At 38.9% G+C, this 20601-nt stretch overlaps 1 protein-coding gene across 1 annotated transcript in view; it reads right to left on the reverse strand.

The window, feature by feature from the left end:
• The window catches only part of SFMBT1 (Scm like with four mbt domains 1), a 57806-nt gene extending 40341 nt beyond the window's left edge, over nt 1-17465 (reverse strand). The window contains exons 1-2 of the mRNA XM_007451881.1: nt 17308-17465; nt 7763-7857 (exon numbers count right to left, since the gene is read on the reverse strand). Coding sequence (XP_007451943.1) covers nt 7763-7857; nt 17308-17335 — 123 coding nt within the window. The 5' untranslated portion in view covers nt 17336-17465. The remainder of the gene's footprint in view (nt 1-7762; nt 7858-17307) is intronic.
• Nucleotides 17466-20601: the final 3136 nt, after the last annotated feature.

The raw sequence follows: 20601 nt of genomic DNA on the forward strand, positions 1-20601 counted from the left end.
AGCAGGAAATTTGTAGCTGTATATGACTACACTAAAAACGAAGGAATATCTCAAATCAACACCCTAACTTTACTTCTTAAGAAACTAGAAAAAGAAGAGCAAATTAAACCCAAAGCAAGCATAAGGAAGGAAATTAAAGATTAGAGTAGTGATAAATAAAATAGAGAACAGGGCTTCCCTGGTGGCGCAGTGGTTGGGAATCCGCCTGCCGATGCAGGGGACACAGGTTCGTGCCCCGGTACGGGAAGATCCCACATGCTGCGGAGCGGCTGGGCCCATGAGCCATAGCCGCTGAGCCTGCACGTCCGGAGCCTGTGCTCCGCAACGGGAGAGGCCACAACAGTGAGAGGCCCGCTGTACCGCAAAAAAAAAAAACCCCAAAAAACAAACAAACAAAAACAAATAGAGAACAGAAAAACAATACAGGATTTCTGGTTTTCAATTTGACATGTAAGGATTTTTGGATGTTGGAACTCCTGTCCTAAGAAGAAAAAAAACCTCAACAAACTAAAAATCAACAACTCTTCTTAGATGCAGCAGAGAACTGAGGTCATAGGGCAAAACTGCTGTGCTCAAAATTGGAGACAGACAGATACAGAGAATTACAACATACTAGACAGAGCAGAAACCTCTGCAGGACTAAAACCAGGGTAGGAAACCTCAAACTGTAATTAGTGAATTGCTAGAGGCTCAGTATGGACAAGATTGAGAGGTAAAAACTCCATGGGGGCCCAGTCTCAGGGCAGCCCACGGACTTCTCTGAGTTTACCACCCTCCAGGAGTCCTACCAGGTTTTCACAATAAAGATCATAGAAAAATCTCCTAGTACTTCTGGCAGAGGGAAGAATAAAGCAGCATTGTGAAATACATCCAAAGCATTCTGCTCTTCTTAACAAGACTAACCCTCAAGAAAAACTATTTTACTAGGTCCTAACCAACTAGAGTTTTACCAGAACTTTTACCCGAGTTTTCCTGATCTAAGGTAAGGGAAATACCCAACTCCAGCCCCCTCTAGCCTCCGAAATAGGGGAAAGGATATGCACAACTCAGGTTCACTAAAACACTGAGACCAAATCACAGGGCTAGAGAATGCTTTTGCTCTCCTCACACCTTACCACCACATCAAGAGGGCTCCTGTAAAACAGAGGAGACAAAATAAATGACACCAAAGTAAATTTTAGCCTCTGACACCTACAGCTACAACAAACAGTAAAATCAACCTAACTTCTATCCAGGTAAACATAAAACACTAAAGACCTATTTATTTCTATTCCTTTTACTCAGTATATTATGTCCAGCTTTCAACAAAAACTTACAGAGCTACTAAAAGACAAAAAACACAGTTTGAAGAAACAGAGCAGACATTAGAACCAGGCTCAGATATGGCAGGGATGTAACATACCAGGAATTTTAAACAACTCATTAATATGATAAGGGCTCTAAATGAAAAGAGTGGACAGATGGATGATGCAAGAAGAGAGAAACTCTGAAGAAAAATCAAAATGAAATGGTAGACACCAAAAACACTCTAACAAAAATGAAGAATTCCTTGATGGGCTCAACCACAAGACTGGGGTCAGCCAAGGAAAGAATCTGAGCTAGAAAAAATGTCAATAGAAACTTTCAAAACTGAAAAGCAAGAGAAAAAAGAATGAGAAAGTTGGAAAAGAATGCCAAAGAACGGTGGGACAATTATAAAAAGTGTGACATAAGTGTACTATAAATATTGGAAGGAAAAGAGAGAAAGAATAGAAGAAATATTTGAAGCAATAATGACTGAGAATTTCCCAAAATTAATGATACCAAACCAAAGATCCAAGAAGCCCAGAGAATACCAAGCAGTATAAATAACACAAAAAAATCTATACCTAGGCATAAGATACTCAAACTGCAGAAAAACAAAGACAAAGAAAAAACTCTTGAAAGACGACAGAGGAGAAAAAAATACCTTACCTATAGAGAAGCAAGGATAAAAATTACATCAGACTCCTCTTAAGAAAACACTCAAGTAAGAAAATAGTGGAGTGAAATATTTAAATTACTTAAAGAAAAAAGACACCAACTTAGAATTCTGCACTCAGCAAAATAAAAGACTTTTCTCAAACAAAAATTGAGGAACTTTGTCGCCAGTAATATTTCTTACAAGAAATATTAAAATAAATTCTTCAGAGAATTCCCTGGCAGTCCAGTGGTTAGGACTCCATGCTTTCACTGCCGAGGGCCCAGGTTCAATCCCTGGTCAGGGAACTAAGATCCCGCAAGCCACACAGTGCGGCTGGGAAACTTCATTCATTCATTCCTCAGAAAGAAGGAAAATGATATATGTCAGAAACTAGATCTACATAAAGGAAGAGCAATAGAATAAATGAATAAATATATAATAAACATATAAAAGAATCAATGAAGATAAAATCTAATTTTTCTTATTCTTAATATATCTAACAGATAACTGTTCAAACTAATAACAGCAACAAATTATTTGGTGATTATAGCCTATGCGTAAGTGAAACGAATTATAACAGTATTATAAGGCCTGGGAGGGAGTAATTGGAAATACTCTGATATTAGCTACTGGCACTATCCATGAAATGGTATAGGGTTACTTGAAAGAGAACTTGGGTTAGTTGTAAATGTATATTGCAAAAACAAGGGCAACCACTAAAAAAGTTTTTAAAAGTATAATGATGTGCTAAGTGAAATAGCCAACATAAAAGGACAAATATTGTATGATTTCACTTATGTGCAATAGGCAAATTCACAGAGACAGAAAGTATACTAGAGGTTACTAGGGGCTGGGGGAAGAGAGTAGGAGGAGTCACCCGGGGAGAAACCCTGAATACAGGGTTTCTGTTGGAGATGATGAAAAAGTTCTGGAAATGGAGAATGTTAGTGGTTGTACAACATGGAGGAAGAAGTTAATTTTTTTAAAACCTTTAACACTGAAGTGTTTTCAATATGCATCTTTTAATTAATCGCAGTCTACTTACAAATAATACCATACCACTTCATGTGCTGCACAAAGCTCTTACAACCATATACTCCCAAATCCTCCCTCTCATCCTTTGTGCTACTATAGTTACATATGCTATAAACACACAATATACTGCTACCATTTTTTTGTTTGTTTCAAACTGGTATCTTTTAGAGACACTAAAAATAAGGAAAACAATGAACTTTATATCTAGCTACATCTATGCCATTTCTATTGTTCTTTATTTCTTTGTGTGGATCTAAGTTTCTGTCTTATTTCAAATTCCTTCTGCCTTAAGAACTTCCTAATACTTTTTTGTAGATAATGAAACCTCTTAATTTTTATTTTCCTGATAAGGTCTATATTCCTCCTCCACTTCTGGAAAATATTTCTGCTGAGGACAGAATTCTGGGTTGACAGGTTCACTTCTTTCAACACTTTAAAGATCTTACTCCACTGTGTTCTGGTTTGGATAGTTTCCCCAAAAAATTTCACTATAATTCTTATATTTGTTCCTCTATATGTAATGTGTCTTTTTTTCCTCTGGCTGCCTTCAAGATTTTCTCTTTCTCTTTGGTCTTCAGTAGTTTGAATATGATGCATCTAGTTGTGTGGTTTTTTTCTCGTATGGGTGGGGCGGGGGTAGTTTAGGGAATACTTTGGAGTTATTCTGAGCTTCTTGGATCTGTTATTTGATTCTTTTGTTATTTAAAAAAAATGCTCAGCCATTATCTCTAAAAGATTCTTTCAAGTCTACTGTTGAACCTATCTAGATATTCTTTACTGCTATTACCTTTTTTTTTTTTAATTCTAACATTTCCACGTGTTACTTTCTTATAGTTGGTTTTTTTTGTGATTTTTAAATTTTGTTTTTGTCCACATGCTTTCCCTTTGGATTTCAGCAGTCTGAATATGATGTGTCTGGATGCATTTTATTGTTATTAATTATCCTGTTTTGCATTGCTTGAGCTTCTTTGATCTGTGGTGTAGTATCTTTGTTTTCCTTTGGAAAACTGTCTGCCGTTATCCCTTCAAACATCTCTTCCTCACCTCTGCTCTTTTCTCCTTCTGAGATTCCAATTACACACAAATTACTTTTTAAAAAAAAAATATTGTCCACAGCTGTTGTGTGTTCTAGTCTGTTTTTTCCCCACTTTTTTCTCTTTATATTTCAGTCTGGGCGATTTCTACTGACTTACCTTCAAGTATACTGATTTCTTCCTCATCTGTGTCAAGTCAACTGATGAGCCTGTCAAAGGCACTCATCTGTTACCATGTTTTTCATTTCTATTAGATTCTTTCTAATAGTTCCCATCTCTGCTGAAATTCCTCTTCTGTTCATGCATGTCGTCCACCTATTCTGCTAGAGCCTCTAACGTATTAATCACAGTTATTTAAAATTCTCTGACAGTTTAAACATCTGGGTCATACAAGTCTGGTTCTATTGAATGCTTTGCCTCTTGACAGTTTGCTGTTTTTCTCTTCCTTCTTGTGCGTCTCTCATGATTTTTGGTTGAAAGCTAGACATCCTGGGTAGAACAGTCAAGACTGAGACACATAGTATTTACTCCCGGAAATGAGCATGTTTCTTCTTAGGTCTTAAGTTCAAGAGAGAAGGTTAAGTCAATCTAGTTAGGAGTAGAGCTGGGTTTGGGTTTTATTGTTGCTAACAGTTATTCACAGTGTAGCATAGGCTTCAGATTCCACTAGCACTGTCTGGTATTTATGCTGTAGGCTCATTTGCTATACGTTTTTTTCCCTCAACATTAGCTGCTCCACCCTCACATTTAGATCTTCTCTTTGTGACTACACCTCTGTTGTAACTACACTTCTCTTTGTGACTGTCTCTCTCTCTCTCTCCACACTCTTGCCTCTCCCCCACAAACAGACCTCTACTACCCACAATTTTCTAACTCGGTAGTGGGGGACAAGCATTCTCTGAGATTCAGCCTCAGAGAATGTGAGATTCTGTGTCCCTTGGTCTTGGGGGTGGAAACTTCTCAGTGATCCTAACCTTCCCCCAACTGTAGGGGACTTCTGATGCTCCAGCAAGTATTCCTACCCCTCTCCTACCTACATCCCTTCCCCAATCAGTTTGATGCTTTTGTTCTAGAAGACCCAGGTAAAGCTTTCCCATAGTGGGGGCTGTTCTCTCCACCAGACATGCACCATGAGGAAGGCTTTTTCACTATCTTACACTCTTCCTCTTTGCAAATGTGGTTTATCTCTAATTCCTTCTACAGCCCTGTCTTCCCTCCTTCCTTCGTGCCAAACTTGGTCATGTAAAACTCTTGCCGGTGGCTTGGACATACATTACCATTGCTCTAGAGTTCTGAGTTCTACAAGTTTTGCCCATGATCTGCTAGTCATAGCCATCCCTTCTCAACATCCTCCTATATCCATGCTTGATTTTTACTATATTTGGCAGCCCTTCACCATATACTGATTCAGGTTTATGGTTAGGCCAAGTCCTAATCCAGGGCAAAGCCCTAACTCTCTTCAATTTTATTAAGGCTCAGAGAGGAAGCTGCAGAAGAAAAGTGTGAAGCTAGCAGAGGCTGGTTCATGAGGTTGAAGGAAAAAGGACATTTCTGTAACATAAAAGTGCAAGGTGGAGCAGCGAATGCTGATGTAGAAGCTGCAGCAAGTTATCCAGAAGATCTAGCTAAGATAATGGATGGAGGTAGCTACACTAAACAACAGATGTTCAGCATAGATGAAACAGCCTTATCTTGGAAGAAGATGGAAGAAAATGTCATCTAGGACTTCCATAGCCAGAGAAGTCAAAGCCTGGCTTCAAAGCTTCAAAGGACAAGCTGACTCTCTTGTTAGGGGCTAATGCAGCTGGTGAACTTAAGCTGAAGCCACTGCTCATTTACCATGAAAAAATCCTAGGGCCTTTAAGAATTATACTAGATCTAACCTGCCTGTGCTCTATAAATGGGAAAACAAAGCCTGGATGACCGCACATCTGTTTACAACATGGTTTACTGCATATTTTAAGCCCACCCTTGAGACCTACTACTCAGAAAAAGATTCCTTTCAAAATAGTACTACTCACTGACAATGCATCTGGTTACCCAAGAGTTCTGATGGAAATGTACAAGATTAATAACGTTTTCATGCCTGCAAACACAACATCCATTCTGCAGCCTATGGATCAAGAAGTCATTTCAACTTTCAAGTCTGACTACTTAAAAAATACATTTCATGAAGCCGTAGCTGCTATAGTGATTCCTCTGATGAATCTAACAATTGAAAGCCTCCTGGAAAGGATTCACCATTCTAGATGCCTTTAATTACATTTGTGATCCATGGGAAGAGGTCAAAATGAACATTAACAGGTGTTTGGAAGAAGCTGATTCCAGCCCTCATGGATGACTTTGAGGGGTTCAGGACTTCAATGGAGAAAGTAACTGCCAATGGGGTGGAACAGCAAGAAAACTAGAAGTGATGCCTGAAAATGTGACTGAATTGGTGCAATCTCATGATAAAACCTGAACAAATGAGGAGTTTCTTCTTCTTCTTCCTCTTTTTTTTTTTTTTTTAAATCTTTTGGCCACGTCGTATAGCATGTGGGATCTTAGTTCCCCGAACAGGGATCGAACCCATTCCCCCTGCATTGGCACTGTGGAGTCCTAACCACTGGACCACCAGGGAAGTCCCAGGAGTTTCTTCTCATGGATGAGCTTTCTTGAGATGGAATCTACTCCTGGTGAAGATGCTGTGAAGACTGTTGAAATGACAACAAAGGATTTAGAATATTACATAAACTTAGTTGATAAAGCAGTGGCAGGGCTTGAGAATTGACTCCAATTTTTTTTTTTTTTGCGGTATGCGGGCCTCTCACTGCTGTGGCCTCTCCCGTTGCGGAGCACAGGCTCCAGATGCGCAGGCAGTGGCCATGGCTCACGGGCCTAGCTACTCCGTGGCATGTGGGATCCTCCCGGACCTGGGGCACGAACCCGTGTCCCCTGCATCGGCAGGCGGACTCTCAACCACTGTGCCACCAGGGAAGCTCTGACTCCAATTTTGAAAGAACTTCTACTACGGGTAAAATACTATCAAATAGCATTGCACCTACAGAGGAATCATTCGTACAAGGAAGAGTCAATCCATGGGGCAAACTTCACTGTTGTCTTTTTTCAAGAAACTGCCACGGCCACCCCAACCCTTCAGCCACCACCACCCTGACCAGTCAGCAGCATCAACATTGAGGTAACACCCTCCACCAGCACAAAGACTACTCGCTAAAGGCTCAGATGATGACTAGCACTCTTGAGCAATAATGTATTTTTAAATTAAGGTATGTACTTTTTTTTAGACATAATGCTATTGCACACTTAACAGACTATAGTATAGTTTAAACATACTTTTATATGTACTGGGAAACCAAAAAATTCGTGTGACTTGCACTTTATTACAATACTTGCCTTACTGTGGTGGTCTGGAACTGAGCCCACAACAGCTCCAAGGTCTCCCTGTACCAGACTATAAATCATTTTCTTCAACTGAAGAGGTTTTGGGGGGGGTTTTTGACAAAAGTAAAAGAATATTCATGACTGGTCAAAAAAAGACAAGTTGGCATCGAGTGGCAAAAAATACACAAAACCAAAAGGGTTTTAGAATATGTCAAGTTTTCTTAATAAAAGTGGCAACAGGAGGGAAAAAGAAAAAGCACTCAAATTCTCTCACGTATTCTACCTTAAAATAACTCTCAACTCTCTACTGATGGTGCAGGGAGTCAAAGAAAAGAAATATAGTAAGTCAAGCAATATAGTCACCGCTCACATGTTTAAAAGACCCGTAGGGAACTGCTGTGGACCCTGTCTCTTCAAGATAGTCTTCCCAGCTTAATTCCACTTCTTCCACTCCAGATCCAGCATCTGGAATTTAAAACAACACAAAAACAGGTAAGAGTCAATTAAAAAAAAACTTAAGGTATAAAAACATAAACTTAGTAAACCTAACTTACAATTTACTTCACAAGTTAATTGACTTTTCACACAAAATAACTAAGTATACTTTTTAAATAGCAGGTTCCCTAAGTGCACTGATTGTCAATGAATCTCAACACCATAGAGTGTGACATGTTGTCTCCTGCTGGGATCTATCTGGGACTCACCTAAATAGATCACATAAAGCTGGTGAGAGTGTAATAAACCCTTTGGACTCTAATTTAGTATCTAATGCCAAATACCTGAGATCCTTAATAGGCATTTCAAACTTAAATTTTCAATCTGTTCTTCCTTAGCACTGTCCAAATGAGTAAAAGTTACCAATGGTTGATATTCTGACTCAATCCAAAAACTGTGGAGTTATCCTTACTTTCTTCCCTTTCTTTCACATCTCACATCCAATCCATCAGAAAATTCTGGGTACTACCTTTAAAAATATCCCAACTCTAATCACCTTCCACCATTTCTACTGCTATCTCTCTAAGTGCAAGGTCTAACTACAATATCTTTCACCTTTTAATCACACAGTAAAATCTAAAATTTGGGAGACTGCAAAGGCCCTATGTGATCTGACCCCTAGTTCCCGACCCTGCCTCTGCATCCCCAACCAGCCTCTTGTTTGCTCACTGCACTCGAGGGACACTGAGTTTCTTGCCACTCCTCTCTAACCATGTTCTTTCCTCCAAGTCTCTGCGTTTGTTATTTCCTCCGCTTAGACTCATTCCCCTGTCATTGACAGCTTTACGTCATTCAAGCCTCTACTCAACACCTCTCCAGAAAAGCCTTCCACCAGAAAGGCCTTCCATCAGTGTGCATCTAAAGTAGACACCTCCAGCCTCTGCTTTCATTATCTTCACGGCATTCATTCCTACCTACAAGCATACCATGTCTTTTTATCTTCCTCATTAGACAATAAACTCTGTGAAGACAGGAGCTTTGTTTTGGTCACTCCTACATCTCTGTCACAGCAGAGACTCAATACATTTTTGTTGAGTGAGCAAAGATTCAAACACTCCATTGGAATCCAATAATCCCAATTCACATAAGCTCCCTAAGAGCAGGGTTTTGTTCACTGACTATCCCCACTGCCCAAAACAATGCCTGTCACTAGGAAGTCTGTGATAAACAGCTGCTGAATGAGTATACCCTTGGGGAGCCTGTGCTTCACACAAACACAAGGAGGCAAATACAAGGTTGCTCACCACAGCACTGTTTCTAACAGCAACAGACAGAAGCAATCAGTAGAAGAATAGGTAAATTATGGCAATCCTACAACGGAGTACTACTACATATAGCAGCTGAAATAAATGAACTATATCAACATATATAAATCTCAAAAAAATCACATCAAGTAAAAACAGCAGGTGCAGAATGAAAAGCACAAGATACAATTTAGGCTTCAAAACAAAACTGCAATATGATGTTTATAAATACAAATCAATAACAGTATAAAAAAAGGATGGGAAGAACAGACATCACCATTAACAGTGCTACCTTTGGGGATGGAGGGAAGCAAAGAAGATTAGAAGGAAAGTACAAAAGAGCCTTAAACTGTATTATGTTTTATTTCTTTTAAGAAAGGAAAAAACACATGAAAACATGTTCAACATCATTAGGGAAATGCATATCAAAACCACAGTGAGATACCACCTCACACTCATTAGGATGGCTATTATCAAAAAAGCAGAAAATAAATGTAGGCAAGGCTGTGAGAAACTGGAATCTTTGTGCACTGCTGGTCTCGGAATATAAAATGGTACAGCCACTGTGGAAAAATTTTTGGTGGTTTCTCAAAAAATTAAAAATATAATTACCATATGATCCAGCAATTTGGGTATATACCCAAAAGAACTGAGAGCAGGGACTCAAACAGATATCTATACATGAATGTTTATAGCAGCAATATTTACAATAGCCAAAAGGCGGAAGTAACTGACTCAAGTGTCCATCAACAGATGAATGGATAAACAAAATGTGCTATATGCATGCAATGAAATATTATTTAGTCATAAAAAGGAAGGAGGGGCTTCCCTGGTGGCACAGTGGTTAAGAATCCACCTGCCAATGCAGGGGACACGGGTTCGAGCCCTGGTCTGGAAAGATCCCACATGCCGCGGAGCAACTAAGCCCGTGCACCACAACTACTGAGCCTGAGCTCTAGAGCCCATGAGCCACTACTACTGAGCCCACGTGCCACAACTACTGAAGCCTGCATGCCTAGAGCCCGTGCTCCGCAACAAGAGAAGCCACCGCAATAAGAAGCACGTGCACCGCAGCGAAGAGTAGCCCTTGCTCATCACAACTAGAGAAAGCCTGCGTGCAGCAATGAAGACCCAATGCAGCCAAAAATAAATAAGTAAATATATATATATATATATATATATATATATATATATAAAGCACCACATCTCTGAAAAAAAAGGAAGGAAATTCTGACACAGGCTATAGGCTACAATGTGGATGAACCATGAGAACATTACACTAAATGAAATAAGCCAGCCACAAAAGGTCAAATATTCTATGATTCCACTTACTTGAGGTAGTTACAGTAGTCAAATTCATAGAGACAGAAAGAAGAATGGTAGTTTCCAAGGACTGGGGGGAGAGGGGAATGGGGAGTTAGTGTTTAATGGGTACAGAATTTCAGTATGGGAAGATGAAAAAGTTTTGCAGATGGACGGTGGTAACAGTTGCACAATAATGTGAATGTATGTAATGTAATGCCACTGAACAGTACACTTAAAAATGGCTGAAGTGGTCAATTTTATGTTATGGATACTTTACCGCAATTTTAAAAATGAAAACAAATATTGGACAATGTTAACTTATTATTTATTAATTTTTAAATTCTGCATTGTAGGTACATGGGTGTTTCCTATATTGTTTTCCATTCATTTCTATGTATTTGAAAATTTTCCCTAGAAATACAACAAACCGACAAAGACTTTATTGGGAACATCCTGGAAGTATGAGCCAGTAGAAAGTCAACTTCCATCACTAAAACACAACAAGGCTGGACATTCATATTCATGGTCCTTGGCAAGAACCCTAGTCTCTCAAATAGCATGCTGATTAAAAAATAAACAATAACAACAATAAAAGCAGTGAATGAAAGGACTAAAATCTCTCATTCATCAAAAACTACCTAAAAACTGAGAAGAAACTAGGCTAATGATCTGATAGAAAAGTCAGCAAAACACATGAAAAGAGAATTTATTTATTTTAAATAAATTTATTTTATTTATTTATTTTTGGCTGCGTTGGGTCTTCGTTGCTGTGCATGGGCTTTCTCTAGTTTCGGCGAGGAGGGGCTACTCTTCATTGCGGTGCACGGGCTTCTCATTGTGGTGGCTTCTCTTGTTGCAGAGCACGGGCTCTAGGTGTGCAGGCTTCAGTAGTTGCGGCACGCAGGCTCAGGAGCTGTGGCATGGCCTCTAGAGCGCAGATGCAGTAGTTGTGGCACATGGGCTTAGCTGCTCCGTGGCATATGGGATCTTCCCGGACCAGGGCCTGAACCCGTGTCCCCTGCATTGGCAGGTGGATTTTTAACCACTGCGCCACCAGGGAAGTCCCGAGAATTTATTTTTTAAAAATGCAAATAGTCCTTAAACATATGGAAACGTGCGCAAATTTACTCATTTTAAAAAAATGCAAATGGAAACTACACTGAGATATCAGATGGAAAAAATTCCAAAGTCTGACAACACACTCCATGGTGAGGCAGGTAATTAAGCAGGTAAAGCATAACGACACAACCCTGGTGAAAGAACTTGGCAATATCTAGCAAAATGACATATGTATTTACCTTTTGATCCAGCAATCCCACTTCTAGGAATCTATCCCAAAGATATGCTGGCAAAAATACAAAAAGACATATGTACAAAGCTACTCATTGCAGTACTATATGTAATACCAAGACTGGAAACAACCCAAATGTCCATCAATAAGGAACAGGGTGAATAAAATACGGTATATACATCCAGTACTATACATCTGTAAAAAGGAATGAGAATGATTTCCACATACTGATGTAGAATAATCTTCAGTATACACTAAGTGAAACAGCAAAACACAGAGCAGTTTTTATTGTAGCTCTAGTTTTTGTATAAGGTGAGAGAGAGATGAATATATATGTAAGTGCTCACACATATCTTTTTACATTTTAAAACATGAAAAATAGAATAGAAAGTAATAAAACTTGTTATATATATGGAGAAGAATAAAAAGGATGAATACTATCAGGCTGAAAGTGGGAATGTTGTTATATAATTTTGACTTTGTAACTATGTATATACTTGACACAATTTAGAAACATTTAAATTAAAAATTCTAAAAACTGGGCTTCCCTGGTGGCGCAGTGGTTGAGAGTCCGCCTGCCGATGCAGGGGACACGGGTTCGTGCCCCGGTCCAGGAAGATCCCACATGCCACCGAGCGGCTGGGCCCGTGAGCCATGGCCGCTGAGCCTGCGCGTCCGGAGCCTGTGCTCCGCAACGGGAGAGGCCACAACAGTGAGAGGCCCGCGGACCGCCAAAAAAAAAAAAAAAAAAAAAAAAAAAAAAAATCTAAAAACTGAAAATGAACTTAAACAAATATGCCTAACTGTTGGTGTCAAAACCACAAAGAAAACAGGATCCCTTTAAGTCATCAATAAAATACAAAATTTTGACTGCAAACCCAAGTGGAATATATCTAAAGGCAAAAACATAAAGAAATCTTAAACTATACACTATTATCCTATTGGTATTTGGAAGGTTGGTATTGTTATTGTGAAAAAATTATATGAATATTATAGGATAAAAACAAGTGATGACACTAAAGACATTACAAAACAACACATTTCTAAAAGAAAAGAGACATGAATATAAAATCAAAGAAATAAAAACCCTGTAATTTTAAACTAAAATTGTAAATATCAGATGAAGCCATCTGATTTTCTTTTCTCTTCAAAGGACGTGTATTTCCTAGCTATGTCTATGGATAAGACCTAGAAGAAATGGCAACCTGCTACCAATGAGCACCCCAGCACCTGGATTGTAGAATGTAAATATCATATTCACTTAAAAGAAGAGAGCTCCTCGGAGAAATGGCAAATTGCAAGCTTGGGGCAGGAAATGTGCAAGAGGTACCTTGGAATCTTATTATACCAGAAAGCAAGGACTAGAACTATCAAAGATATATGACATCACATCCAAAGAACACAGGAACCAATCTGAAAGAACTCTCATTGGTCTAGAATGAGGCACTTTAATCATCAAATGAATGATGACAGCAATAGATTCAAATTCATATATAAAATATATATGTAATGTATATACAATATGAGTTAATAATAACACTTAAAAGAAAACAAATCAACTTCCTAAATAGCGGAGTGAGTACCTCAGTGAACCCACTCTTCCAGAAGAGCAGCAAAAATACTGGCTAAACAATGAAAATTGACCATTTCAAAGTTCTGAAATTAACTGAAGGCAAAGAACAAACTGAAAAGCATCTATCAAGACAAGTTACAGAACCTCTGTTAGAACAGTGGGATTGTGGCTCTTTAAGTTGGAGCTATTCCCATCTTTCATTCCTCCCCAGCTCAAAACAGAAATTTTAGAACTGAAAATACAATAACCAAAAAACAGAACAAAACAAACTCCTCTATAGATAAGCTCTACAGCAGAATGAGGAGGACAGGGAAAGGAACACCAAAATTAAAGAGCAATAGAAAACACCCAATTTCAACAACGGAGAGAAAAACAATGAAAAGCGCCTCACAGAGCTATGCCACAATAGCAACAGATCTAACCAAAGTGTCTTCAGAGTCCCAAAAGAAGACAAAGAGAACAGAGCAGAAAAAGTCCTAGAAGAAATAATGGCTGAAAATGTTCCAAATTTGTCAAAAGACGTAAGCCTATACTTTTAAGAAGGTGAGAAAACTCCCAACAAGATAAACCCAAGGAAATCTGTGCACAGATACACAGAGTCAAACTGCTGAAAACCAGAGACAAAAAATCCTCAAAGCAGCAAGAGAAACAATACCTCTTTTAAGGGGAGTGGCGGGAGACAGAATTCCAAAGACAGCAAATTTTTCATCGGAAAGGGAGGCCAGAAGGCACAATATTTTTCAGGAGATGAAGAAAACTTTCAACTCAGAATTCTGTATTTAGCAAAAATATCCTTTAATAATAAGTGGCAAAATTAAGATATTCTCAGACGAAGGGAAACAAATGAATTCTATCACCAAGAGACCTACCCTAACAAAATGGCTAAAGGAAATTCTATAAACAGAAATGAAATGACAGAGAAGGAATCTTGGAAAATCAGGAAGGAATAAAGAACAATGAAAAGAGTAAAAATACCGGAAAACATACTACATTTTCCTTCTCCTCTTGAATTTTCTAAATTATATTTGACAGTTGAAGCAAAACTTTTAACAATATCTGATGTGGTTCTCAAAACATGTAGAAGAATATTTAAGACAAATTTATTATAAATAAGAGTAGGTAAAGAGACATAAAAATAGGTAAAATTTTTACACTTCACTCAAATTAACAAAATGATAAAACCAGTAGAGTGTGATAAGTTAAGTATATATAATGTAATACCTAGAGCAACCACTAAAAACCTATACAAAGAGATACACTCAACAACAGTGTATAGACAAAACAAAAGGAAATTCTAAAAAATTGTTCAAGTAACCCACAGGAAGGCAGGAAAAGATAGGAACAAAAGAAACAGAGAAAACCGGGCTTCCCTGGTGACGCAGTGGTTAAGAATCTGCCTGCCAACGCAGGGGACGCGGGTTCAAGCCCTGGCCCGGGAAGATCCCACATGCCGTGGAGCAACTAAGCCCGTGCGCCACAACTGCTGAGCCTGTGGTCTAGAGCTCGCAAGCCACAACTACTGAACCCACAAGCCACAATTACTGAAGCCCGTGTGACTAGAGCCTGTGCTCTGCAACAAGAGAAGCCACAGCAAAGAGAAGCCCGTGCACCGCAACGAAGAGCAGCCCCCCGCTTGCGGCAACTAGAGAAAGCCTATGCACACCAACGCGCTAAAAATAAATAAATAAATAAATAATGTATTAAAAAAACAGAGAAAACAAATGCACAAAAATGGCAGACGGGGCTTCCCTGGTGGCGCAGTGGTTGAGAGTCCGCCTGCCGATGTGGGGGACACGGGTTCTTGCCCCGGTCTGGGAAGATCCCACATGCCGCGGAGCGGCTAGGCCCGTGAGCCATGGCCACTGAGCCTGCGCGTCCGGAGCCTGTGCTCCGCAATGGGAGAGGCCACAGCAGTGAGAGGCCCGCGTACCGCAAAAAAAAAAAAAAAAGGCAGATGTGAGCCCTAACATATCAGTAATTACCTTAAGTGTAAATGATCTACACCAATTACAAGACTGAAAAAAAAATTTTTTAATGACTACATGCTGTTACAAGAAACTTACTCCAAATATAACAATTCACACAGGTTGAAAGTGAGAGACTTCCCTGGTGGTGCAGCAGTTAAGAATCCGCCTGCCAATGCAGGGAACACGGTTTCGATCCCTGGGCCAGGAAGACCCCACATGCCGCGGAACAACTAAGCCCGTGGGCCACAACTACTGAGCCTGCGCTCTAGAGCCCACGCACCACAACTACTGAGCCCACACGCCGAAACTACTAAAGCCAGTCTGTGCGCTCTAGGGCCTGCATGTCACAACTACCGAGCTGCGAGCTGCAACTACCGAAGCCCATGTGACTAGAGCCTGTGCTTCTCAACAAGAGAAGTCACAGCAATGAGAAGCCCACGCACCGCAACAAAGAGTAGCCCCTGCTTGCCACAACTAGAGAAAGCCCACGTGCAGCAACAAAGACCCAGTGCAGCCAAAAATAAATAAAATTTTAAAAAAAAAAGAAAGTGAAAGGATGAAAAGGATATACCATGCAAACATTAATAAAAAGAAAGTAGGAATAGGTAAATCTGTGGAGACAGAAAGTAGACATGGTTGCCAGAGGGTAGATTAAGCAAGAAATGACTGCTAATGGTTTCTTCTGAGGAGTGATGAAAATGTTCTGGAATTAGGTAGTAGTGTTGGTCACACAACTTTCTGAATATACTAAAAACCACTGAACTGTATACTCTCAAAGTGTAAACTTTATAGTATGTGAAATTATATCTTTAAAAAAAGAAAAATATTTCAATAAAGATGTTTTTAGGAAACCTCAGTAGTTAAAAAAATTATTAATTAAAAAGCAAACAAACAATATGATTAATAAATGAGCCAAAAATACGAAGACATGGTACTGAAGGGGATACAGGGATAGCAAGTAAGCACCTGTTGAACATCACCTGCATCACCTGTTCAACATCATTTGCATTCAGCCAATAGGGGAAAGAAAATTAAGACCAGGATGAGCTATCATTATACATCTATCAGCATGACTTAAATAAAAATAGTGACAATACCAAATGGCTGTGAGGATGTGAAGAAATCAGATCTCATATACTGCTAAGAATGCATAATGGTACAGCCACTCTGGAAAGTAGCTGTGCTCCTTGGCATTTATCCCAGAAAAATGAAATTTTATGTATATGATTGTTTATAGCATCTTTATTCATAAAAACCAAAAACTAGAAGCAACCAAAATGTACTGCAACAGATGAATGGTTAACCAAACTGCAGTATATCCACGGAATACTACCAAGCAATAAAAGGGAACAGACTACTGATACATTCAAGAATTTGGATGGATCTCAGGGGCATTATTTTGAGTGAAAAAAGCCCATCTCAAAAAGTCACATACTGTGTGGTTCTATTTATGTAACATTCTGGAAATGACAAAATTATAGAGATGAAGAACAGATTAATGGTTACCTGGGGTTAGGGAATATTGGGGAAGAGGAGTAGGTGTAACTATGAAGGGACAAGTACAAAGGAGCTCTGTGTGGTGATATGGAATAGTTCTGTATCTTGACTGAGGTGGTGCTTACAGGACTCTACATGTGATAAAATGACAGAACTACATACATTTTATACATAGATCAATTTCCTAGCTTTTATATTGTACTATACTTAAAAGAGATGTAACTTACAGTAGAAACTGAGTGAATGGTACATGAGAACAGTCAGTATTTCTGCAAGCTCCTATGAATTGATAATTACCTCAAAAGAAACTTTTTTTTTTAAACGAAGTCTGCTCGTAAGTTATTTACTTTTTCAACAAACATGCTGAGTACACACCCCCGCCCCCCCTCAGTGCCAGGTTCTCTGCCAGGTACAAAGAAAGACAACTCATGTCTTCAAAGAGCTTCCCATTTAGTGGTAGAAAGATAAGCCATACAACATAACACAGGTAAGTAATGGAATTCTGCACTCTGAAGAATGGATTTTGCTCAGCAAAACCAATACCTGCATCAATCTGCTGCTCCCCGTTCATTTCCACAGCACATGGGTGATCTCCTCCCCACACAGAGGATAGGCCTTATAGTTATGCTACAATCCGAAGATTACTTGCAGTTCTCAAGCATCTGTTCAATGGGCATCCAAGGGTCCAAATGAAAGTGCTGAAAAATCAAAAAGAACACATTAACAGGCTGCAGCCCAGTGTTTATTCAGTCATAAGACATGACACTCTGGTGGGTTGAAAGGGCAGATAAAACAAAAATACACTGGCAGAATAGATGGAATTAGAGAAAAAAAATTTGACACCTTTTCTAATTTTGAAGACTGTGTATGTGTCTGTGTGTGTGTGTAGAGAGAAAGAGCTATCAAGATCTTGATATCTAAAAATCACAACAAATAAACATATATATGAATCACTACCCCTTCAACTTAGATTAAAATACTGAGCACCACTATCCACAAAAACTCTAATTCCTAATGAAATCCTGGGGGGAAAAGTTAGCTTTCAATGCCCCGTCTTAACCAGGATATAAGATTCAGGATACAACATATTATTTTATCTAGTTTTCCATTTCATTTACCTAGAATATTATGCAGAACCAAAAAGTATCAACTATATTTGTCTACAATTACACTTATAAAGAGAGCTCAATCCCTCCAAAATAACCTCTGAAACCATTTATTCTTTGTAAAAAAAGGCTTTACTGGGATATAATTCACATGCCAAAATCTCCCATTTTAAGTGTACAATTCAATAATTTTCAGTAAATTTACAGAGTTGTATAACCATCACTATAATCCAATTTTAGAATATTTCCATCACCCTGGAAAGAAACTTCATTCCCCATTTGCAGTTCTTCTCCATTCCATCCCTAGCCTCAGGCAACCACTAATCTGCTTTTGTCTCTAGAGATTTTGCCTCTTCTGGACATTTCACACAAATGAAATCATACAACATGTGGTCTTTTTTACCTGACTTCTTTCACTCAGCATGTTTTTGAGGCCCATCCATGCTGCAGCATGGACGAATCTATTTATTCTTGCTTTACATACATGTAAAACAATCTAAGATACTGCCTTTATATATGCCTAACAGATTAGAAAGAGTAAATGCAAGGGGGAAAAGGAGGGGCTGCAGGAAGGCGTGATGTGAACTAACCTCGAGGGCAACAATGCAGAAAACTATAAAGGTGGAATAGGAACTCAACAGCCACAGCTGCCTCGGTGATACCTACAAGAGCAAACAACTCTGAACCTCTCAAAAAGATTCTGATTCTGTATTAGATCCCCAGTAAAAGATTATCAAAAAAATCTTTTTAACACTAAGAAAAAATTAGTTTAAATTTTAACATACTCTTTGAATAGGTACAAGTTACCTCAAGTACAACAGTGTGAGCTGGGTGATAGGGATACCCAGATTCTATTCCCAGCTCTACCCATAACTAACTATGCAATCTTATACAAACTATATTATGTCCTTTTTTTTTTTTTTTGTGCGGTACGCGGGCCTCTCACTGTTGTGGTCTCTCCCGTTGCGGAGCACAGGCTCCAGACACGCAGGCTCAGAGGCCATGGCTCACAGGCCTAGCCGCTGCACGGCATGTGGGATCTTCCCGGACCGGGGCAAGAACCCGTGTCCCCTGCATCGGCAGGCAGACTCTCAACCACTGCGCCACCAGGGAAGCCCTATTATGTCCATTTTTAAAATCTGTAAAATGAGTGTAACATTTTCAGATTTTAAAACTAAATTTCATATTGAGCATAGAGAAAATCTTAATAACAGTTAAAATTATGGATATCCCATTTGAGGTAACTGCCAGTTATCCAAAATCTTTTCATACAACAACATAAGCACTGAAACTCACACTTTCGCAGATAGGAACAACTGAATAGAAACTGGTAGTGAGATTTAAAGCCTCTAAACAAGCTTTCTTCTCTCAGTTTACTTTCCTACCCCAAGCCCAAAACATTCAAACTGTACCATTCCACCTGCTAATTCATTCACTCCCCATATTTATTAAACACCAGCTCATTACCATCCACTACTCTAGGGAATAAGGGTAAAGCAATCAAGAGAGACCTGGTTCCCGCATTCATGATGCTTATTTTCAACTGGTGTAAGACAATTTAAGCCAACAATTTAAAACAATTATTTAAAGTGCTATGAAGGAAAAGCAGCAGTGGATGCTAAGATAGAACATAATGGCAGACCTAACCTAAACTAAGAGGTCACTGACAGCGTCCCTGGGGCAGGGAAAGGTATTTAAGCTGACACTAAAGGGGAAACAGCAGTTAGGCAAAAAGGGAAGAAAGGAAAGAATTGTCCAGCAATAGGGAGCAGCACATACAAAGGCTCTAAGGTGGGGAGGAACTGAGAGCAGGCCACTGTGGCTGGAGCATGGGAACCAACCGGTTAAGTGGCACACAATGAAACTGGACAGGAAGAGTAGGAATGACGCAGTTGATACAAACTGGGGATTTACCATGAGCTGGGTACTGTCCAAAGCACTTAAACATATTAGCCCATTTAATACTCTCAACAACTGGACAAGGTGACATCACTATCATGAGGAAACAAGCACAAAACAGGTACTACCTGCCAGTGTCCCACAGCTAGTTAAGTAGGAAAACCAGGTCTCAAACCTAGCAAAACGTCCACATTTTATGTCCTCAAACGCTGTATTATAGTGCCTCTCAATGGGAAGCAACCGAGGGTTTTCTTAAGCAGAGAAAGGATCAAATCTGTGTTTTTAAAAACATCACTCTGGAAAAAAAAAAAAATTACTCTGGACCCAATCAGAGAAACCATAAAGGAATGACAAAAAAACATAAAAGTATAAAATTTCTACATGGCAAAAGACACCGTAAATAAAATTCAAAGATAACAGAGTAGGTCTTAAAAGTTCTCATCACACACAAAAAATTTTTTCTAACTATGTATGGTGACAGATGTTAACTAGACTTATTGCAGTAATCTTCACAATGTATACAGATATCAAATCATTATGCTGTATGCCTGAAACTAATATAATGTTATATGTCAATTTTACTTCAATAAATAAAATAAGACAGTTGAGATGGGTGAAAATAATAACAACATGTAAAATAATGGATTAATTTCCATATACAAGCTCCCATAATTCAACAAGAAAAAAGGAAAAGAAAAACCGGTAAAATATGTAATTAATCCACACTAAAAATAAGAGTTAATACTTATAAAAATATGCTCAATCTCACTAGTAGTGAAATAATAAGACTTTTTAATCAAATACTATTTTTTTCACCTTTCCAATTGGTAAA

Source organism: Lipotes vexillifer, unplaced genomic scaffold (assembly GCF_000442215.2).
Source record: "Lipotes vexillifer unplaced genomic scaffold, Lipotes_vexillifer_v1.1 scaffold500, whole genome shotgun sequence".
Classification (NCBI taxonomy): domain Eukaryota; kingdom Metazoa; phylum Chordata; class Mammalia; order Artiodactyla; family Lipotidae; genus Lipotes; species Lipotes vexillifer.